This window comes from Haemaphysalis longicornis, unplaced genomic scaffold (genome assembly GCF_048455015.1).
Source record: "Haemaphysalis longicornis isolate Haplotype H1 unplaced genomic scaffold, Haemaphysalis longicornis Haplotype H1 scaffold_10, whole genome shotgun sequence".
Lineage (NCBI taxonomy): Eukaryota > Metazoa > Arthropoda > Arachnida > Ixodida > Ixodidae > Haemaphysalis > Haemaphysalis longicornis.
In genome coordinates, this window is record NW_027526204.1 from 19753090 (window position 1) to 19772115 (window position 19026).

The 19026-nt window shown below is 46.9% G+C and overlaps 1 protein-coding gene across 1 annotated transcript in view; it reads left to right on the forward strand.

Moving 5' to 3' along the window:
* Positions 1–3331: 3331 nt before the first annotated feature.
* LOC144157641 (cytochrome P450 3A19-like) overlaps positions 3332–19026 on the forward strand; it is a 30323-nt gene continuing 14628 nt past the window's right edge. The window contains exons 1-3 of the mRNA XM_077688462.1: positions 3332–3416; positions 10724–10864; positions 15558–15723. Coding sequence (XP_077544588.1) covers positions 3352–3416; positions 10724–10864; positions 15558–15723 — 372 coding nt within the window. The 5' untranslated portion in view covers positions 3332–3351. The remainder of the gene's footprint in view (positions 3417–10723; positions 10865–15557; positions 15724–19026) is intronic.

Consider the following 19026-nt stretch of genomic DNA (forward strand, 5'->3'; position numbering starts at 1 on the left):
GTGCCGCGACAGACAATCTTGTTTGATAATGGGAGCGGGTCACTCCGTCCACAAACCCTAGCTGTTCTTTTCTCGCCATATTCTAGATATTATACGATAGCTCCGGCAATAATAGTGGCCAGAGAGAAATGATCGTAGGGCGAACGTTATTTAACGACGATCGTAACTGTACGTGAATTTCTTGACTATAACTTTGGGCTTTATGCGTTCAGTAGGCTCACTGCGGAGTAAAAGTTGAGTATTTCAGTATTTGATTTTTATTTCTTGGTAAAACCGAGGGGAGGCCTAGACTAAAGGTTAACGTGGCCTGACAGAGGCCTCAGCCACCCGATTTACAGCGTAAATAATAACACGTCTGTTCACAAATTTCAGCATAATAGTACAATCGTAATAGAGAAATAGCACAAAGCAAAGAGATTACTTCATTTCCTATGTATTATACAAAGCATAGGTCTAAAATTCACAGAAGGATCACAGTGTACACATAAACGCAGTAGTTCGTACGCATGGACTTTCATCAGTTACACTACTATGTCACAATTGCGTATTAATGTATTTTTGTTGGTAATTGTTTTTAATTTCGACCTTTAGGGGAACATGTTCGCTACAATAACTAATTCTTCAAAAACCTGCGTCACGCATGCCTTTCTGACGTGTGTTCGAGGTGTAGGCTACGTGAGCTTTATTGCCCCTCATCATTGTCACCATCATCATCACCACCATTATCATCATCATCATCCTACTCAGGTCCACTGCAGGACGAAGGCCTTTCCCATTGACCTTCATATGCTCCTGTCCTGCGCTGCTCGAGTCCGCAGTTTAACCCCCCCCCCCATTTGCTTATTCCACCCGTCATCAGATGTATGGCCTTCCCCTTCTTCAAGACCCCCATACGCACCTTAAAGCTGCGAAGCCAATCCAAGCCGAACCAGTCACCAATACCAAGGTCTAGCACCCAATTTTTTCCCTGCAGAACGAATAAAAAAACCGCCGCAACAAACACCATGGTCAAAGAAAGCAGTACACCAGTAATTCCGCAGCAGGAGCGGAAGCTGACATTGTTCCAGGGATCCTCCGGGGAAGATACCGAGGAGTGGTTTGACCTGTCGGAGCTTGTGCGAAATTTTAAACCGTGGAACGATAACTAACACTCAGGCGCGTGTTCTTTGATTTAAAGGATATAGCTAGAATTTGGCTAGAGATTTACAAGAGCTGCCTGGTTACCTGGACCCTATTAAGGAGTGACTTCTTGAATACCTTTCTTGACTTTTCACCGAGGTTATTTTGTGTAGGTTTGTACACCAATCAGACAGCGCGACCGAGAAGCTTCTGTAACGTTATTTCACACCATACAGACTTCAAACAACTTCTTGGTAAACCTGTCTGTAAGGTGGTTACCGACAGTGGAAACTCGACATTGAGCAAAACATGTTGAACAAGCTGGTCCACGGGGTTCGCCTCAAGCCTTTCCACGCCGCGGCATTCGATGCGCCCACAATCGTCTCTGCCTGTGACTTGTTGAGTGCGTCTTTTGTGTTTCATGCGTAATGCGAAGCTTTCTATCCCTTAATTCTGCCGCCATTTAGGCAAAAAGCATTGTCGGAAAGCCCGCTTTACACTATGGGTTTCCGCAAGGAAAGATCCCGTGCCTCAAGAAAAAAAAACGCTTCCCGTGGTCTGAATCGAAGCTTCGTCTCTCACGTTATGAACCTTACGCCCATCCAATTGCGCCATTCGATACAGGCGAAGCAGATTGGGTTTTAGATTTTTACGGTAGTTTCATGGGAGCATGCTTCGCGTTTTAATTCTCCTTATCTAAGAAAGGTCCTTGAGTTTTTGTTCAGATGCATTCCGGAGCACCAGTTTGGTCCATTGAACCTTATTATTCCAGGCACCTGCATCGTCCCTCGCGACTGGCAACACAAAACTTCAAACATCCCGCAAATGATGATACCAGTATGCCATTAACACACTAAAGAACGGATTTCTTCAAGTTTCAAGTAGGGTGTGACCGAATGTAAAAAAATGTGCGCACAGTGAACATTTTCGTCTTTCCGAGGATTCGCTATTTGGCACAGAAAATTGACATCTAAAAAGGTCGTACTTCAGGATTTTGGGAAATGGTGCAACTACTTGTGTTATTTTATAACTTGTGAGATTCAGAAAATTGACGTAGCTACTTTGCAGAGTTTTTTTCACTGCTGGCCTGGTGAGTGTGTAGTTTGATTTGCAGTAATTGTGTTGGCAATTCTCGCCTATTCATGCCTCCCTGTTGCCACTGAAAGAAGCATAAATTTTATGCTCAGGCCAAGCGGCGTTCTTTTGTTTTTCTAGTGTCGAAGCAGCTCCTAATATTTTAGGCTTAACGTTGTACTTGCTTGGTCTTCACCCTGAGATACAAGAAAAACTGCGGTCTGAAGTGCTCGGCGTTCTCAAAAAGGAGGTAAGAGAACTCAAATGACGTTTCCATCCTGGTATAGTGACCTATTGAAGATGCAAACCAGGCGTTCCTGAGAACGAATTTGTAAAACAATCGGTTGACTATTATTGAAGGCTGATTTATTACTCGTTCGTTCGGAAAGGGAAACAATGTGTCTCAGCGTGGACAAATATTTTAGTACTGGAAGACGCCATCTATAGATCCAAACAACACAGAATTTAAAGGAAACAAGAAACAACGAGAAGTGGGGTTTTAAATACTTGAATTCCAAGGGGCACAATCGATACGGCTGGCCATTTCAGGCAGCTAGTCGATCCGGCAGCTTGAGTGACGAACCAGATAGCCTGAACGTATATGTCTCTGACATTTATGGCATTTTTGTTGAGTCATATTGGCCGGAAGTGAAGGATAATAAATTTATAATACATTAACTTCCATACGAATCAACGCATGTAGTGATTGTCTGTATGAATGTTTCATTTCACACACCAGTTATCACTTAAAAATCCGCATGTATTTTTGTGCAGCTTACGTAATCGTTGTTTGCCCTCAATTCCGAATTTTTTTGCATGTAGCGAGGTTCTACGATTTAAACCTACTTGGTTGTAGGTGCCGCGGCGCAGGTATTTTTCGGCCCTGTTATTTAATTTGCGACCGATATTTAATTTCTTGACTTCTATTTTCGCGGTATTCGCATGATCGACGTGTGGGCACTTTACATCGTTCTCCCAGTGTCTTTTTTGCACCAAAAGTAGTGTCTCACAGCAGTTGTCCAGAATAAATCACGTGCTGTGGCCGTACTTTTTAAAACAATAATTGGTATGCATAATGTGTATTGATGTTTTTATACCTGCACCCATTTTTTATTTGTTTTTCTATTTTTACAGGGCGATTTTACCTATAAAAGTACGATGAAAATGACGTACCTCGACATGGTGTTGAATGAATCAATGAGAGTTTATCCGGGCATTGTAGGGTATGTATTTCAACGTTCAGCACGATGTAAAGTTGTGCGAGTTATGCTTGACACATCATAAAAAAGGCACAAAAAAACGGCGACGCAGAATGTAAACTTCACAGGACGACGCGCTACCAGCAAGTGGGAACTGCTTTAAGAAACTGAAACATGTAATGCGACTGACCCCCATAACCAAAATTCATTGACACACACGCACACGATTCTTTTTTAGCGCCCTCGTTTCAAGCTGATTTTTTCATCGCGTATTTCCACGAGCTCAGCATCGAATATAATCCTTGCGAATCTGGTGTTGCTCGGTGGAAGCGTTAATAACCATGTAGGCGGGGCCCTTGCATTTGCCGGCTACGCCCGGGTAACATTTGAAATGCAAAGGGAAGAATCCACAAAAACACCACTTTTCTCCATGCTACATATGGAGCAGCACTTACGCAGGATGTCTTGATCGAAAGTACTGCACAAATTATAATATCGCGGTGTGAAATGGGTCGATCTTATTTACTGTTGACAGTGCTGGCACATTGCCTGCTTCTGAGGGTTAGCATACGTAAGACTAAAGCTACCATGGGATCACCAATACTACATAGTAGCAGTGTAGTAAGCTTGGCCGGATGGGGCAAGAGATTCAAATTTTTCCCTGGCAGCTCGAAACATACAAGAACTGGCCTCGGTCAGTAACACGTTGCCGACGATGGCCGTACTGTAAAACAGCACAACGCAGAAGAAAATCGGTGACGCGGGTTGAACCGCTTCGCGAAAAGTGATCAAAGGGCAAACACGTTTAGAGACTGCAGAAAACACCGCAGTCTTGTTTTGTGATGTAGATTCGAAAAAGTCTGAGTGTGTCGATGCCGACCCGATAATAGGGTTTGGTTACATCATTTACCGGTTTAAATGAAACGGCTGGCAGTGCAGATACGGTCTTGCGCACCTGGACGTAGTCAAATGCACTGGAGTACCCAAACGATGTGAAGTACTACGCCCGTTTCTGGTCATGTCCCGCAAGCCGAAAATACGGCGTGCGCAGTCACAGTTCTGGGTCATGAACATGTGGCTAGCTGTGGACGCGTCATAGAATTGTGTACTACGTGCACCCACATGTGGCCGATTAGGACAAGTATTAATGCAGCAACACAAAAGGGGTAGACTGCAGCATGCTGAAGGAAGAGGGCGTGCAGCGAGTGTTTATAAGTTGCCGAGTTGTTTTCACCAACAGCTCACACACAAGGAAGGGTAATCTCGGTCCTTGCCCCATATGTGGAGCAAATGAGCTTGTACGGGACACTGGCGTCGGAGTCAAACGTGCCGGCACCAGGTAGTTCGACAAGGTGTCGAGTTAAGCAGTGGTTATCTTGGTCTTGCTGACCAAAGGTACGTGGCTGAGATGGTGTGTTATTCAAGTAACAGATATTCACACCGGCTAAGTCGTTCTTGCGGGTCCTTCAACAAGGAGGGCCAGACTTGGGCATTGGAATCTGCTACAATGGACAACTTGCGGGCGTAGTGTTGGGCGCGGCATTTTGGAGCTGTTCACACTAACGCAAGGCACTCGCTAGCTGTGATGGAGTGATTGCGCTCGCAGGCGGACCGCACACGACTCGCGTATGTAATAGCACTGTCATAACTACCTCGATGAGCAACTGGGCAACTAAGGGGCACCTACCTGGTGGCCACCCGTGTCGGTAGGAACATCATTTGTGGCCGTGGGGTTGAAGTATCCTAAAATGTCCTGAGTTTGGAGATGCCGTTCTCAGGGTAGCAAAAGTAGAGGATGCTCCAAGAGAAAGTTCTTTGCGGATGAAGCTCGCTGACGGGACGGGCGAAAGTCGCAAAGTCCCAGATGAACCGACGAAAGGAAATGCACAGGACGACAAATCTCAGCACGCTTGCGGTAGCAGGACTTACGCAATTGCTGTACGGGGCGACACCATTGAAATCGTTTAGAAGGCAAAGAATTGTTGTTTGGTGTTTTATGAAGAGACATGTCTTTTTGGGTAACTAAATTTGCGCTTGTTTTAATACACCGAGTCCGTCAGCAAGTCTGGCCACGTGATTGTCAGCAAGGGCGAGAATACAACACCTCGTCGAGAATACAAAGACAGCCACCGCTTCAAACCATGTAATAGTGCTCTAGTTTGTCGCTTCTTCCGTCCTCGTCTCTGCGCTGTTTTTAGTGCGAATAATGTGTACCCAAATAGCCCAACGTCAAGCCTTAGCATGTAATAGAGGCTAGGGGGCTCTGGAAAGTGGCGTGTGTATTGAAAGAATCGGGGTTACAAATGCCATATTCCCGGGGTCGAGTTGACCAACAGCAACCCCTTAGTATCTTGAGTGGAGGGCAATGGGCAAGATGTATTTTAGATGCAAAACATCTCTTGCTCTCGGCTCCGTCGTCCGTCGTCCGTCCGCCCACAGCTCTCCCCCTCTCCTCACCAGCTGTGCAATAGCTAGCGCGCTTCTCCTGCTCTTCCTCTCTCCACGCCAGCTGTGCGATATCCCGCGCGCTGCTCCTCCTCTCCCCCTCTCCACGCCAGCAGTGCGATAGCGCGCGCGCTACTCATCACCACCGCTGCGCGGTAAGCGCGCATGCGCATCTCCTCTCTCATCTCCTCCTCTCCACTCCATCTGCTCTATATAATAAACCCGGTCCGCGCACCACTCCCTCAGTTGCTGCTTCGGTTGAGTCACGCTGCGCCGTCCGGAGTTCCGTTATTTTTCGTTATTTCGATACCCAATCTCGTGAACGTTTCGGAACCGGCGAGATGCTTCGCATCAACTCAGGGTTGCCTCGCGGGAAGGTGGTGTCATTTTTTGCACAGTAAAGGCAAGTAATCGCAATAACGTAACAGGGCACTGGGTGGACCTTTTCGTGATAACGTTGTGTAAAAGCAGTCAGTGGGTAAAAACTGAAATTTGCTATCCTTTCCTCTTACTAAAAGACGGGCGATTCCTATTGCCTGGAGAAGGTTTTATTACATCTTTGTAGAGCATTGTACGTACTTCCTCCTGGACGACTATGCGCTCGACGCGAGACGCACGGTAGCACCTAAAGCGCGCAAAGAGGGAATCGCCGAAATTTTTTGGTGTTTCCGTTGCTGTGTGAACGCTTCTCGAAATCTCAATTATTAAAAAAAATGAAGGAAGCTCACACTAGCGCCTAAGACTTGAAGGGAGCAAAGCTGTGTGCAGCCTTCTCGTCCATCACGAGGGTTAAAGTCCACGATTGCTGCCGATTTGCTTCTTTGCTGCTGCTACCGTGACCTTCACTCCATCATTGTTGTTATAAGTGTGAGCTTCCTTCATTTTTGAAAGTGATCACCATTGGACATCACCTTGGGGGGTCGTACGCTATGACCGGTCTGTCTCGTTCCGAGCAAGTGTTGCCACGATAACGGCGAACCCTGAAGTTTTTCTCGCCAATGTTGGCCAATCTCCCATGTAAGTATTCTTGGCTTGCAAACGTGCGCCGATGACGCTGGGAGGTCGCCGCGAGGCACGCACACACGAGCGCTCGGCATTTTCTTGGTTTTGTGAACTGACGGCTGGTTACCGGGAGGCCCGCTCTCAAGTGTGCGCGCGCTCGGCAATACCGTAGTATTTTTAACCGCGGACAAAAAAAATTACGATTCGCTAAGGAGCTTCGCTCTTAAAACGACCCGAGATGCAGAAGCTCACTGACTTGTGCACGCGGTTGTTTGGGGAATATCACTGCGGCGAAACTGTCGTCGGAGGTCTGAATTGCTGAATGGTAATTGCAAAAGTCTGGATGACAATCGATGGTGAGGGCTGAAACGTGGTAGTTGTCAAAAAACAAACTATATCAAGCGGCAAACCTTGCAGAAGACGTTGCGGCGAGGAAGGAATGTTGTAGTGTAAATGAGCGTGTTCATCAGAAAACAGCATGACAGTGTAGGCAGGCGCCACACTGTGGTGCGAAGACGCATCAACTAGAAGGCATACCACGTACGACTCCGGCAACAGGAAGCAGAAAGACTATGGCAATTAGGTATTAGCTCGCATAGGTGTTAGATAATAGTGAGCGTTAAAGAATCCTGGCTCCTGGTCAATTTAGTTCCACATGAAGAAGCCCTCCCGAGCAGTCGATCAGGGCAGACTATGGGGCGGGAAATCAAAACCGAGGATAGGGTCACATGGGCACTCGACAAACGCAGCGAGAAAAATCAGTCTATAGGCCAGCGATGGTGACACGGATGGCGCTCACGCCATTAACTGAGGGCGTACATGCATAGCAGAACGTTTAGCAGAAAAAAGGGCCGAGTAAATACATTTCGACGACGAGGAGAAAATGCACCCGTAACAATAGTAATCTGCGCAAGTGTCACTGAGAGGCGGTCAGTTGCGATTAAGCCGTCTGTGTTCACAGGTTTATTTAAAAGGGTCACGGTTTATTCAAAAGGGTCGTTTTGGGCATTTGTAGAATCTTCACTGTCGCTTCCACCAGCTAAATTTCTCATTTTTCCCATTTGGAACGCCCATTTTGTGCCGGTGACACCGAATGGCGAGGCTGCGGCTAGCGGGATTGTCTGCTCTGTTCTCGTGACGGGCGAATTAAAGCGGACGTATTGAGGGAGGCGTCAGACTACTCGACAGATTGAAATTCATAAATCGGCCAGGACTGGCGCAAACTCGGAAACATTGTATGAGAAAGCTTTAGGTTCAACGAAGTCCGCCGGGGCCCTCAGTAACGGGAAAATCGACACCAATGTAAGAACATGGTCCTACCATTGGCAAAGCGACTTCCACCGAGGTTGTTTGTCTGAGCACATGGAAGTGTCAAGTCAATCCGCGGCTCAGGGAAGAAAGAACCGGGATAAACGTCTTGGGATATGCAAGGCAGGCGGATGAAAACGCCTTGCTCACAATTTCTAGGCCGACGACGGCCTCCATGAGAAGCAGCATAGGCATGCCACTGTCCGCTGCTTCACCCATGGCCTCCACCTCCCGTCGTAAGACCGAATATGCTGGCAGCTGGCAGAGGACTGACGTCAGGTTGTCCCAGCAAGGCATAGGGGAAGCGAAATAGCTTCAGATCAAGAAGTTCTGTGTGCGTACAATAATCGGGCACACTGTGGTGCGATGCGACACGTTGCCTTCTTGAGGCAGAGCACTCTTTAACGATGCAGTCGAACACCTGCAGCTCTTTATAATAAAGAGGCTGAAACGTCATCGGTGATCCTTTTCAACACGTTTATAACTTCGCCATTTTCTGACATCTGGGAGTCTACCGTACGACACTGAAAGAGCTCGTCTCAAATATTTACCTGAGAGACAATGTCTGCAAATCACCTGCTAACAAAATTTTGTTAGCAGGGTGAAGTGTTCATTCAAAAGTAAGGGGTGTGCATCGGGTCATGCCTGGCACCAGCACTCAGCAACCTCATGTTGGCCCGCTTTGATAGAAGACTGGAGGAGGCCCCAAGGGAATCTGACGTCGTCAGAGTGTTCCGCTTCGTGGATGATTTTTTGGTCGTGTACAAACAGGGTGACGACAGAGCGACGCAAGTGGAGCGGATATTTCGGATATTTGCTTCGGTTTTGGGTGCGTCCACCCTCACGACGGAACTTCCTGAAGAAGGGCGCCTCAGGTCTTTGTATGTGAGTCTCCTGCTTGCAAAGCACCACGTATGCTGGAGATACTAACCGCGCTCCCAAAAAAGTCTGCTCCTGTTTTCGTAGGCGCATTCGAAACTGGTGAAGGGGGGTATCGCCACGACTGCACTAAGGAGCGCCCTGCTTCGCTCGTGCCCCCACCAAGCTCCAACAAGTTTTATACCAAGGTGAGGCGTTTGGGGGCGGCAGCTTTTCCGAGTGAATTGCTGACGGCGGTAGAGGAAAGGCTCCTAGCCGAGTTAACGCGACGAAGGACGTCAAGAAGAAAGTCGCGGTTATACCGTATATTCATGGCGTATCCCATCGGCTCAAGAAAGTAGAAAACCGGGTGGGCGTGAAGGTTGTGTTCTCAGCAAAAAAAGTTGAGTAACTTGTGCGGCAAACTGAATGCTGAGTCGCATAATGAAGAACAAAGAACGTGCACCAGGAATCACGCTACACGCTTCACGGACTGCACCAAAGAAGTTGTTTACGACATTCCACTTGGTTGTGGCCGTTCGTACATCGGGCAAACTGGAAAATGCGTGAATGATCGGCTGCGTGAACATGCGAACTCGCTGAAGACACGCACGGGAAGCAACCTCGCACTTCACTGCACATCATGCGGCTGCGTGCCCCGTCTGGATGACTGCGCAATTTTGAAGAGGGACAGAGATACAGACACAAGGGAGATACACGAAGCGTTCGAAATTGCGATAAACAACGAAAAATGCGTCAGTAAGCCGTCGGGGGGTTTAACACTAAAAGAGATAAATTACCTGAATGGGGAAACGCGGGAGTGTAGATACGACAAGATATGATTACGTCTTCTCATGGTTGTGTAAATCTTCTGTTTTTTGTTGTATTGTATTTTTTGTGACAAGCGTATTTATAAGCAAGCTGCAATTCATTACGCTCAGTTGTTTGTCAGCGCTTGTCTGTGCCTTGTTTCTTAGTCCTCGTCATTTGCGCTGTTTTGTATGTTCAGAATGGACCAACTGGCCCCACTCGAAACGGTACTTAGGTTGTCTTTGTTTTTCACAAATCAGACACATTCAAACACACACATTTTTTTGTTGTAAACTGTGGTGTTTTAGCTCTGGGTTCATCTTTACCTCCCTGACACTATCCGCCTGGAACAATTTTAGAATCGGGTCATATTGAGACCAAAACTAGGCATCGGCTTTTTTGGCTTGTTTGTTTGCGGCGCATGGCAGCGCCCAGTTATCTGAGCCATCTGAGCCTACGTATCCAGCGGAGCGTTTGATTGCTCTGTCTACCGCATGCCCGCATGGATACATTGCCTGACAGTGAAAGGAGGTCTATATTTTGTCACTAATGCACAATTTCTTTCGTCGTCCACAGGGTTTTCGGTCCAATGCAATGGTTGAGGAACGGACACACAAGAAATCATGCATTGAGTGTTAGCTCCGCGGCTATTGATTTATGAAAGCCCAACTGGCACGTCACCGTGGAGATCATTTGCTAGACGTTTGTGCTTTTTTCTAGTTTAGGGATAGCAAATGACCACCTCAAGAAATTTGAATTTCTACAAGTACCTTTATTCTTATTATGATAGGCGACAATATGTGCAAAGATATTTTTTACAGTTCAGTTCCGCTTGTTTAACAACATAAAACCCGGGTGTCTAGATATTGGCTTCTAATGTTTCTCTCTCTCGGTGAATCTATTTGCAGCTTCGTGACTCGCCGAGCTGCACGGGACTACGAGGTTAACGGCCTCAAAATTCCACAAGGCATGAGCGTCATGGTTCCTGTCAGCTACTTGCACCTTGATCCAGAAGTTTGGCACGAGCCGCACCGCTTTGACCCAGAGCGGTATGTAAACTTTCCACAATCGTTTTTACCAAAATTTATAATTAAGTACACGACATCTATACTGGCTTGCCTGGTTACCAAAATTACTTTTGTTAATCAGTTATACATGCACTGTTGCATATTTACCACGACTACGCTGCAATAAAATCCGTCTGTATTGCTGCCAAACCATCCGTACGGAAAAAGAATGAGTGCTAAAGTTTTACAGTATTATAAATATTAAACAATGCAAAAAAAAGAAGAAGGGATGGAACGAACAAATCACTGTGCCTTTTATTAATACGGCAACCTCAATGGTTGACTGTAGGGAAAAAACGATAAAAATTCATCAATAAATAATAATTAACGATACAAATTACCTGCTGATACGTCTGACATAGTAAATACGCATCAAGGAATCTTATACTCTGACAATTCTGAATCACAAAAATACATAAATATGGACTTACAATGGCTAAAAAGGTATAGAAAGAATAGGGGTTTATTAGAAGAGAATTTTTCTAAAGTAGAACATAACGAATTTCGAACTTTTCAAAACGTACTTCGACGATTGTAGAAATTATTTTGCCTGCTTTTATTTGAATTTTAGGCAGCCATGTATAGCCTCAGAAATAAACATTCCGAGTACAAACTACTTATCCGCTAGATGTAGCATATACCCTGACGTTCAAAATGTCCATAAAGTTGATGTAGTTTTTAACTTGAATTCCGCAATTTCTCTCAATACATTTGATTTAAAATTTATTATTCTAATTTAATCCGTAGCTGCAGAAAGAAAAAGGAATGGGTGCTACGGCCGCGTAAATTTTTCCTGCTTTAAGTTTCTATTGCAACACGCAGGCATCAAGCGATGACGTCGGAGGTCTGGAGTGCTGGTGCTTGATGCATCAACGTTCTGCAAAGAACTACTGTTAGTGATTGAAGAATTACTGATGGCTATTCTAGAGACAACTACTGCAAAAGTGTCTGTAGTACTTGTAAAATATTGATAAAAGTCGTACATTAGTTACACCTTTAAACTATATAGTCATCAATACAATTGTGTTTATTAAACACTGTTGTAAATGATTCAAACATTCCAAGATATTGCTGTTGGTTCTTGGAAAGAGAGAGAGAGAGAGAGAGAGAGAGAGAGAGAGAGAGAGAGAGAGAGAGAGAGAGTTCATTTATGGATGCTGTAAAGTGGGTCGTGTGGCCTGCTAGAAGTGGGTTCTTGTTTACTGGAGCCAAGAACACGTCCTGGCCGCCTGCACCCTGGAGACCAGCGTAAGCTGTGTCGCTCGTGACAAGCTGGACGTCAAGATCTTTATTTTCCCTCTACAAATGGGCAGGTGAATAGAGGAGGGGATGGATTTTCTGTGACTAAGTCCTCCTTCCAAGTTATACAGTAAAGTACCCCGGGTTATTTTCAAGACCTACATTGGGCAGCGCACTTGGTTGGTTATGAAGTTTAACGCGCCTAAGATGAACAGGCGATGAGGCGCGCCTTAGTGGGAGGCTCCAGATTAATTTTCACCACCTGGGGATCTTTAACAGGCAGCCCACCTCTCTGGGACCTGAGGTGTGGTTTTGTTGGGTGAGGCAAGGTTCCAGATTGGGTGCAGCGATCCATGGGTCTCTTGCTCTCTAGACAGTTTCGGATGAGGTGGAGGGAATGTCTATCTTTGTCGTCAAAGGTGCAGCGTGATTTCCCTGGAAGTAAAGAGCGGGCAGTACTGCACATCTTCCTCCTCAGCCTGTCCTTTGAGTGGGCAGCTTGTTGGTGGGAAAACCCGCTACCCTCCATGGAGGCGTGAGCGGGGCTTTTTATTAATTTCGCTTTTAAATTTGGTGTTTATTTGTAGCAATGTAAGGGTAGATTGAGACACCCGACCCGATTGGTAGTCCCGATGTGCTTGCAGCGAGCAGGTTACGAATGTGAGCGGGCGTCGGTGTAAGGGCTAGGACAGTGGTCATTTCCTTCACTTCTGTCATGTCCATGGGCTTGGGAGTTCCGCCGGAAGGAAGGGGTGCGTGGTTGGTGTCACCAACGGTACGTATGGCTGCCTTCCTTCGCGCTGGGAGGCTTTGGTGAAGTTAACTTCGGGCCTCTTCCAAAGTTCGTGATGAGGGTTCGGGCTCTCGCTTCTCTCCTCTCCACGTGAAGTGGAGGAGGGCCAATCTGGCTACTCCTAGGGCCAATCTGAGGGCCAATTACTCATCCACCCCACTATGTTTGTGGGGTGGATGAGTAATTATGAACTAGCGCCATGCGTCTTGTATCTGCATTTTCGGAATCGCGTCCAGGGTTGCCCACCCTATTTTGAGATCAATTTTAGTAAGTTCGGCTGAGTGGGTTCTCTTAGCACGATAGATGGCCTTTCGATTTGTTCTTCTGCTATGTTTCGTCGTCCACTACTGAGGAGCCTATCTGTGGACGCGGTACTAGATAGACATATGACATATTTCACTTACTGCCTGGTGAGTTTGTTGGGGATATTGTGTCGACATTGTTCAGTAAGATATACGGGGTGATGTCAGTTATTTTCTAAAGGAAAGCAACATCTACCAAGAAGAGAGAAATGAAAGAAACAGATAGCCTCAGCACGGTCGAGGCATCCTTCTCGGAGGTCCCCTCTTAGCTTAGCTGTCCAGATGCCTTAAACATTCTGGTATAATGGGCAACATATAATTTCATGCGGCCGCCATAGAAGCCCATGACCTCGCCGTTGGAATCCTATTCTACAATGGGGATAGCAAAGCAGCGGCATTCGACCTAGGATGGAACCTCCAGTGGTCGGGTTGGAAGTATCCTTTGGGAAAGAACGCGCCTCTCCATGTGGTAGAACCCAAAGGGGGATTACCTGCAGGATTTTCCAAGCGCAGTGAAGGCGCCCCACACTGGCTGCGACTTAGCGTTGCCTGTAGCCGGTGCTTCTTCTCTATGCTGGGCTGGGTGGACTTGCCATTGTGCCCACTGCGCTCTACTCCTGTGGACATTAGGCTCATTTTATACGGCTGCCCGCGGTACGCCACTCAACTGGCGACAGCATAAAAGATATTTGTGCCACTGCGACGTGGGAGTGCTCTAGAACTAGAACCATTTCCTCAGATCCTGGATCGAGCAGGCGAGGCATGGCTGGCGACAAAATACCTGCTCACTTTTCTTGCGGAAATAGATCTGAATGAGGTCCTGAGAACCCTTTGAACATATACATTTTATATATGTGTACGTCTTCCACCCTTCCTTTTCTTTTTCTCTCTTTAATTTGTCCCCTTTTATTTCACCCTATTAACCCCCATCTGGAGTAGGAAGCCCTACCATTGGTGGTTGCTGACCTCTTCAGCAGTCATTAAAGGTTTTCTGTCTTCGTCTCTTCAACAAAACATACATTGCCGTTTGTGTGTAGTATAAAAATCTGGAATAGCGTCGTCTCTGCAAAATGCGTAGAAATGGTCTTAGCTTAACATAAAAAGTTGGGAGTTATACTTCCTTGCTCTCGGACATGGAGTGTTTCCCGTGCCGAAGTGTACGGTGCTTGCATTTTCGCGTTTCTCGCTAGTCCTAACGCTTAACATATAGAGACAGCTGCATTATATTTCAGCCGTTTTAAACTTTCGCTAGGACATTTACAAGGCTCTTGGGCCGCCCTTCTGAGTGGTAAAGTAGCATGATTATAGCACAAAAGATTTTAGGGCTCAATAACTTGTGTGGACTAGGTTTTAAGCCAATAGTGTTTATATATATGAAGTAATACATAACTATCGACGGCGAAACTTATTAGGACTAATCAGGTGATGTAAGCAGTGAAGAGCATAAAAATAGGTAGTTTGAATGAAAAAACTGTAACAGCTTGTAGCAACCATTGTACAATGCTGACAGCTATTATGGTAACTAAAGACTGCGTGGTTCCGAACTATGTAATTCCTCACTTCTTTGGCCTCATACTATAGCGAAATGTATTTATTTTTAGTGGTTGCATAGATGACCCCTACTACACGGTCTTTGAATTGTCGCTTCGCCAGCATCAGCCGGCATCCAAACCCGGTATTATTTCTCCGAAAGCGCGATAGTACTCGCCCATGGGGTGTGACCGTCTTCGTTTTGGTTAGAACGTATGGGCGATTACGAAAATGGGTTTGTGTATCTCAACCGCCACCTGGAAAAGACGTGCGGAAAATTTATGCAACTTCCCAGAAATATTTCTGTTTCCACCTCTCAGGGTCTTATACATACCTCAAAGGTATACGTTTTGCCTATGGTGCCTACAACAGGAGCGGGCCTTTGTTTTTGGCTTCGTCGGCAGCCCCACTGAGTCACTTGATAAAGAACGCCAACGGCTTAACATAAAAACAAAAACGTTGTTGCGTGACCCTTGTAGGTGCTGGCCTGTATTACTAACAGATAATAATAGAAGAGACACCCGGTTAAACCGGGTTAGCTATTAACGTTTGCCTGCATATTTTATTCGTTCGCGTTCGGGAATTCAAACGCTACAATTGCCGGTGCTGCATGTTTCCCCGCATACACATTTTTCGTAACACCCACTACTGTCTCATTAATCGCGTCCATTTTTTTATCACCCTGGGTTTATAACAATGCTACACCAGCCAGGCATAGGCGGCACCTTTTCAACATTGCTCATTTTAGTACCAATCCACGGCGATGTCATTGCATTTGTCGCCTTCATTTCTTCCTTCACTGTGCGCACAGATTCAGCCCAGACAACATAACCATGATAGACAAGGCCAGCTTCCAGCCCTTCGGCCAGGGTCCTAGACAGTGCATTGGACGCAACTTCGCTCTTCTGCAGGCCCGGCTCATGATGTGCAAGTTTATCTCTACCTTCAGAGTTTCCGTAGATGTAGAGCATCACAAGGTGAGCATTGCAATCAGTTGTTGGACTCATTTTTCACCGCCAAAAAAGATGACAATTGCAAAAATAAAAAAAAACAATTTTTCATTACAATATAGTCTTGATATAGAACATTCTAGGACAGATAGACACTCATTTTCATGTAGTGAATGCGAAAATAGCAGTGTTGATTTGTGAAACAAATGTGCGTGTTTCATGGGTGCTCTAAAGTTTCAGAGCTGCTGTTGTCTACACGGTCTAAAGTCGACACTGGATACACCACGCCGAATAAAGTTCTAGAAACAAGTGGGACGTTTAACGCAGCGCGTTTATTGTATACTCGTAATGTCATTGTGCTCAAAGGGGAACGTGTACAGTAGTACGCAAACGTCCTTGATTATTTGGCTCTGTGCATTTTTATATTATAGCCATAGACACTTCAGCCACCTTCAAGGTTGTGTAGCAGTGAACGTAAATACGATAAAAATTTGGGTGCAGCTTGCACTAGTGGTACGCACCTGGTGAAACAGCAGAGCTGGTGGCCCCTCTCCCTTCGTTGGAGACCCGGCTCTTGCATCTGGCATCGATTTTCGAACTTTCAGCTTAACGTTCTCTAGGTCTGGCAGGCCCTGATCCTCGTGTCCACAGCCATTCACATCTCTCCGAAAGTGTGCCACGCTAGCACGCCCCAGAATCGACAGCGACCGACTACGCGAACTGGGCATCTGTAGAGCGAGCTTTTCTGTGCTTCCCACTTGAAGCACACACGCACCTGAACTGGCGAGGAGAAGAGAACGCCAGAGATTATACCACGAATGCTGGGAGAAGGTTAAGCGCGCTCTGGTATTTTTTTACAAACGCCAACAGACCAATCTCACGGTTAAACAGCCCTGCTGGCTAAAGCAAAAACGCGAATTTATTCCCACCCTCAAATAATCGTGAATAAGTAAGACGGAATTTAAAATGGCGATATCAAAGAAAATATAAGTGCTAGAGAAGGCTCCGACAATTTTACGTGGCAAAAATTTCTACATGTTAAGCTTGCTATTTTTACAAGTTATGTAGCAGTGCTCGAATGTAAAAGCTAAAAAATGACGGGCCATATGCACTAGCATGGAACCTGCGGAGGGTAAAAACATGTAGTATATTAGTGTATTCTTGGCGCCTTGGCGTTTTCGCCCACGGAGATCGTTGCGTGGTAGAGGCATGCTAATTGCAACTTTGCTTGAAGCACGATGCGTTCTAGCCCGAGGCGTTGGAAAAAGAGTGTCCGCGTGTGTGCTTTAGTGCTCGTTTTTTCCCACGGAAATGAGACGTTCTAGCGCGAGGCGTTGGAAAACGAGTGCCCCGGTGTTTATGAACCGGCACTACATGACACGCAGACGACAGCAGGAGACGCCGACAGCCAGAGCCCCGAAAGGGCTTCGCCCCGAAGAGCTTAAATTAGAGCAATTCACTTTCGGTGTGAATAAGGCAACTATTTTGTGATAAATGTGGAGCCCGGTTGAGACAACGACAAGAGATGGTGGGCGAAAAGCACTCAGTCGCAACTGCTTTTATTTGGAAGCATCGTCTTTTTTTTAATAGCGGTAGTATGCCGTTTGGCCTTAGGTGCTACACGTACAAGTTAGCACCGGTTCCTCGGAGGAAGTCCAGAAGACAGCGGTGGTGGGGCCCCCATAGCCATCGCTGAAGATCGGAGGGTCTCCCAGGATACAGGCCTGTGCCGCGAAGGTGTCGGGATCGCACTGCACGTCATAGCAGGTGATTGGTGTGGGTGCCTTCCGCAGGAGGCGTACAGAAGGCGCAGTTTTTGGTAAAAGGGCATGATATCGGGGTGGCCCGGTCCGGGTTCCCACAGGAGAGAGGGCCACCCCAACTCGAAGTTTACGCAGCAGGACCTCCTCCCGGCGCGCGAGCCCACTGGGAAGGCCTGTTGCACACAGTGGGCAAGAGCGCGTGTGGCGCGACGCAGATATTCTTTTAGTTGGTGAAATCGTTCATGTCGGTCAGTTGTCATCAAGGGCAGCGGCCGTGGAATCGACGTAAGGTGACAGGAACTGTGTGCCGCAATATGAGCGATGATAGTATTACGCCGGATCCACGACAGTCGGAGAGGGGAGGGGTACGTGACCCGTAGGTTATGAATGTCTCTTGAGACAGACAGATGAGACATACGAACGATAATGTCTCTGGTTCTAGAGTCCGCACTGAAGAATTCCAGTGTACATGCTGTTCCAGAGAGCTTTGACTCAACTGAAGCGACTTCTGTCGGTCGGTTACCCGAGCAATGTTTTGGTGGGTGTTCCCGAAGACTTCCTGCGGGAGGCCAAAAGCCAAGTGGGTGCGAAGCTGCCAGAACAACCTAAGGCGAAGCCTGTTGTTGTACCCCATATATACCCAGGGTTACGCACAAACTGAAAAGGGTGGCACAATGGTACAAAGTGCTGGTGGTGTTTTGTGCTGGTGGTGGTATAGCCAGGGCGGTCTAGTTACAGGGTGGACTGGTAAGGCGGGTAGAGAACGGCACATGAATCGCTGTTGTGCTGGCGGGCAGAGCGGGGTTGATGTACAAGTTCATCCAGTGTGTTAAGTTGAGCTTCTGCCTGAAGACATGGTAGAGGGGTCATTTGAGGGAGGCATGTGACCCTCCACATCACAGCTCTATTAACTGCTTCAAGTCGGGTCCACTACGCTTGGGTCATATGCTGGAATTAAGCCTGATAGACAAGTCGCGGCTGAAGTATTGACCGTACCAAGAATCGGGCCATTTTGAAGCAGGAGCCTCCAGAGGTTTGAGCAATGCGTCGGATAAGGTGTAGCATTTCCCCTGCTTGTTGGCGGGCAGGTCGAAGCCACAAGGCAGCTGCTCCTGACGATGAAATCTTCAATGACGCCACGCGAAGAGAGGTGGCAGTGTGCACAGGCTGGCCGGAGAGTTGTAGCGCAATCGGTGACATCTCCAGTCTACGAAGGCCCCAAGCCCTCGCCACGGACAGAATGGCTGTCTTTTCGAATGAGAGCGAGAGACCAGCGTATTCACACCATTTCTGTTTCTCAGATGAAGCTTGTTACAGGCTCGCGGCTTGCCGAAACAGGTCTGGGTGGTCCGTCCATACTGTAATATCGTCCGCATACACCAGAAGGTGTAGGTCTGGTATGGAGCCAAGATGTCAGGAAAGCGGCAGCATAACAACATTAAAAAAAATTCCCCGCATTTCCCCGAGGGGAAGAATGTGAAAGTGCGAATGCACGAGTTGAATTTGCGCGGTTCGGTAATGTTCGCGAAAGAGAGATCACACACACACACACAACTACAAAGAAAGA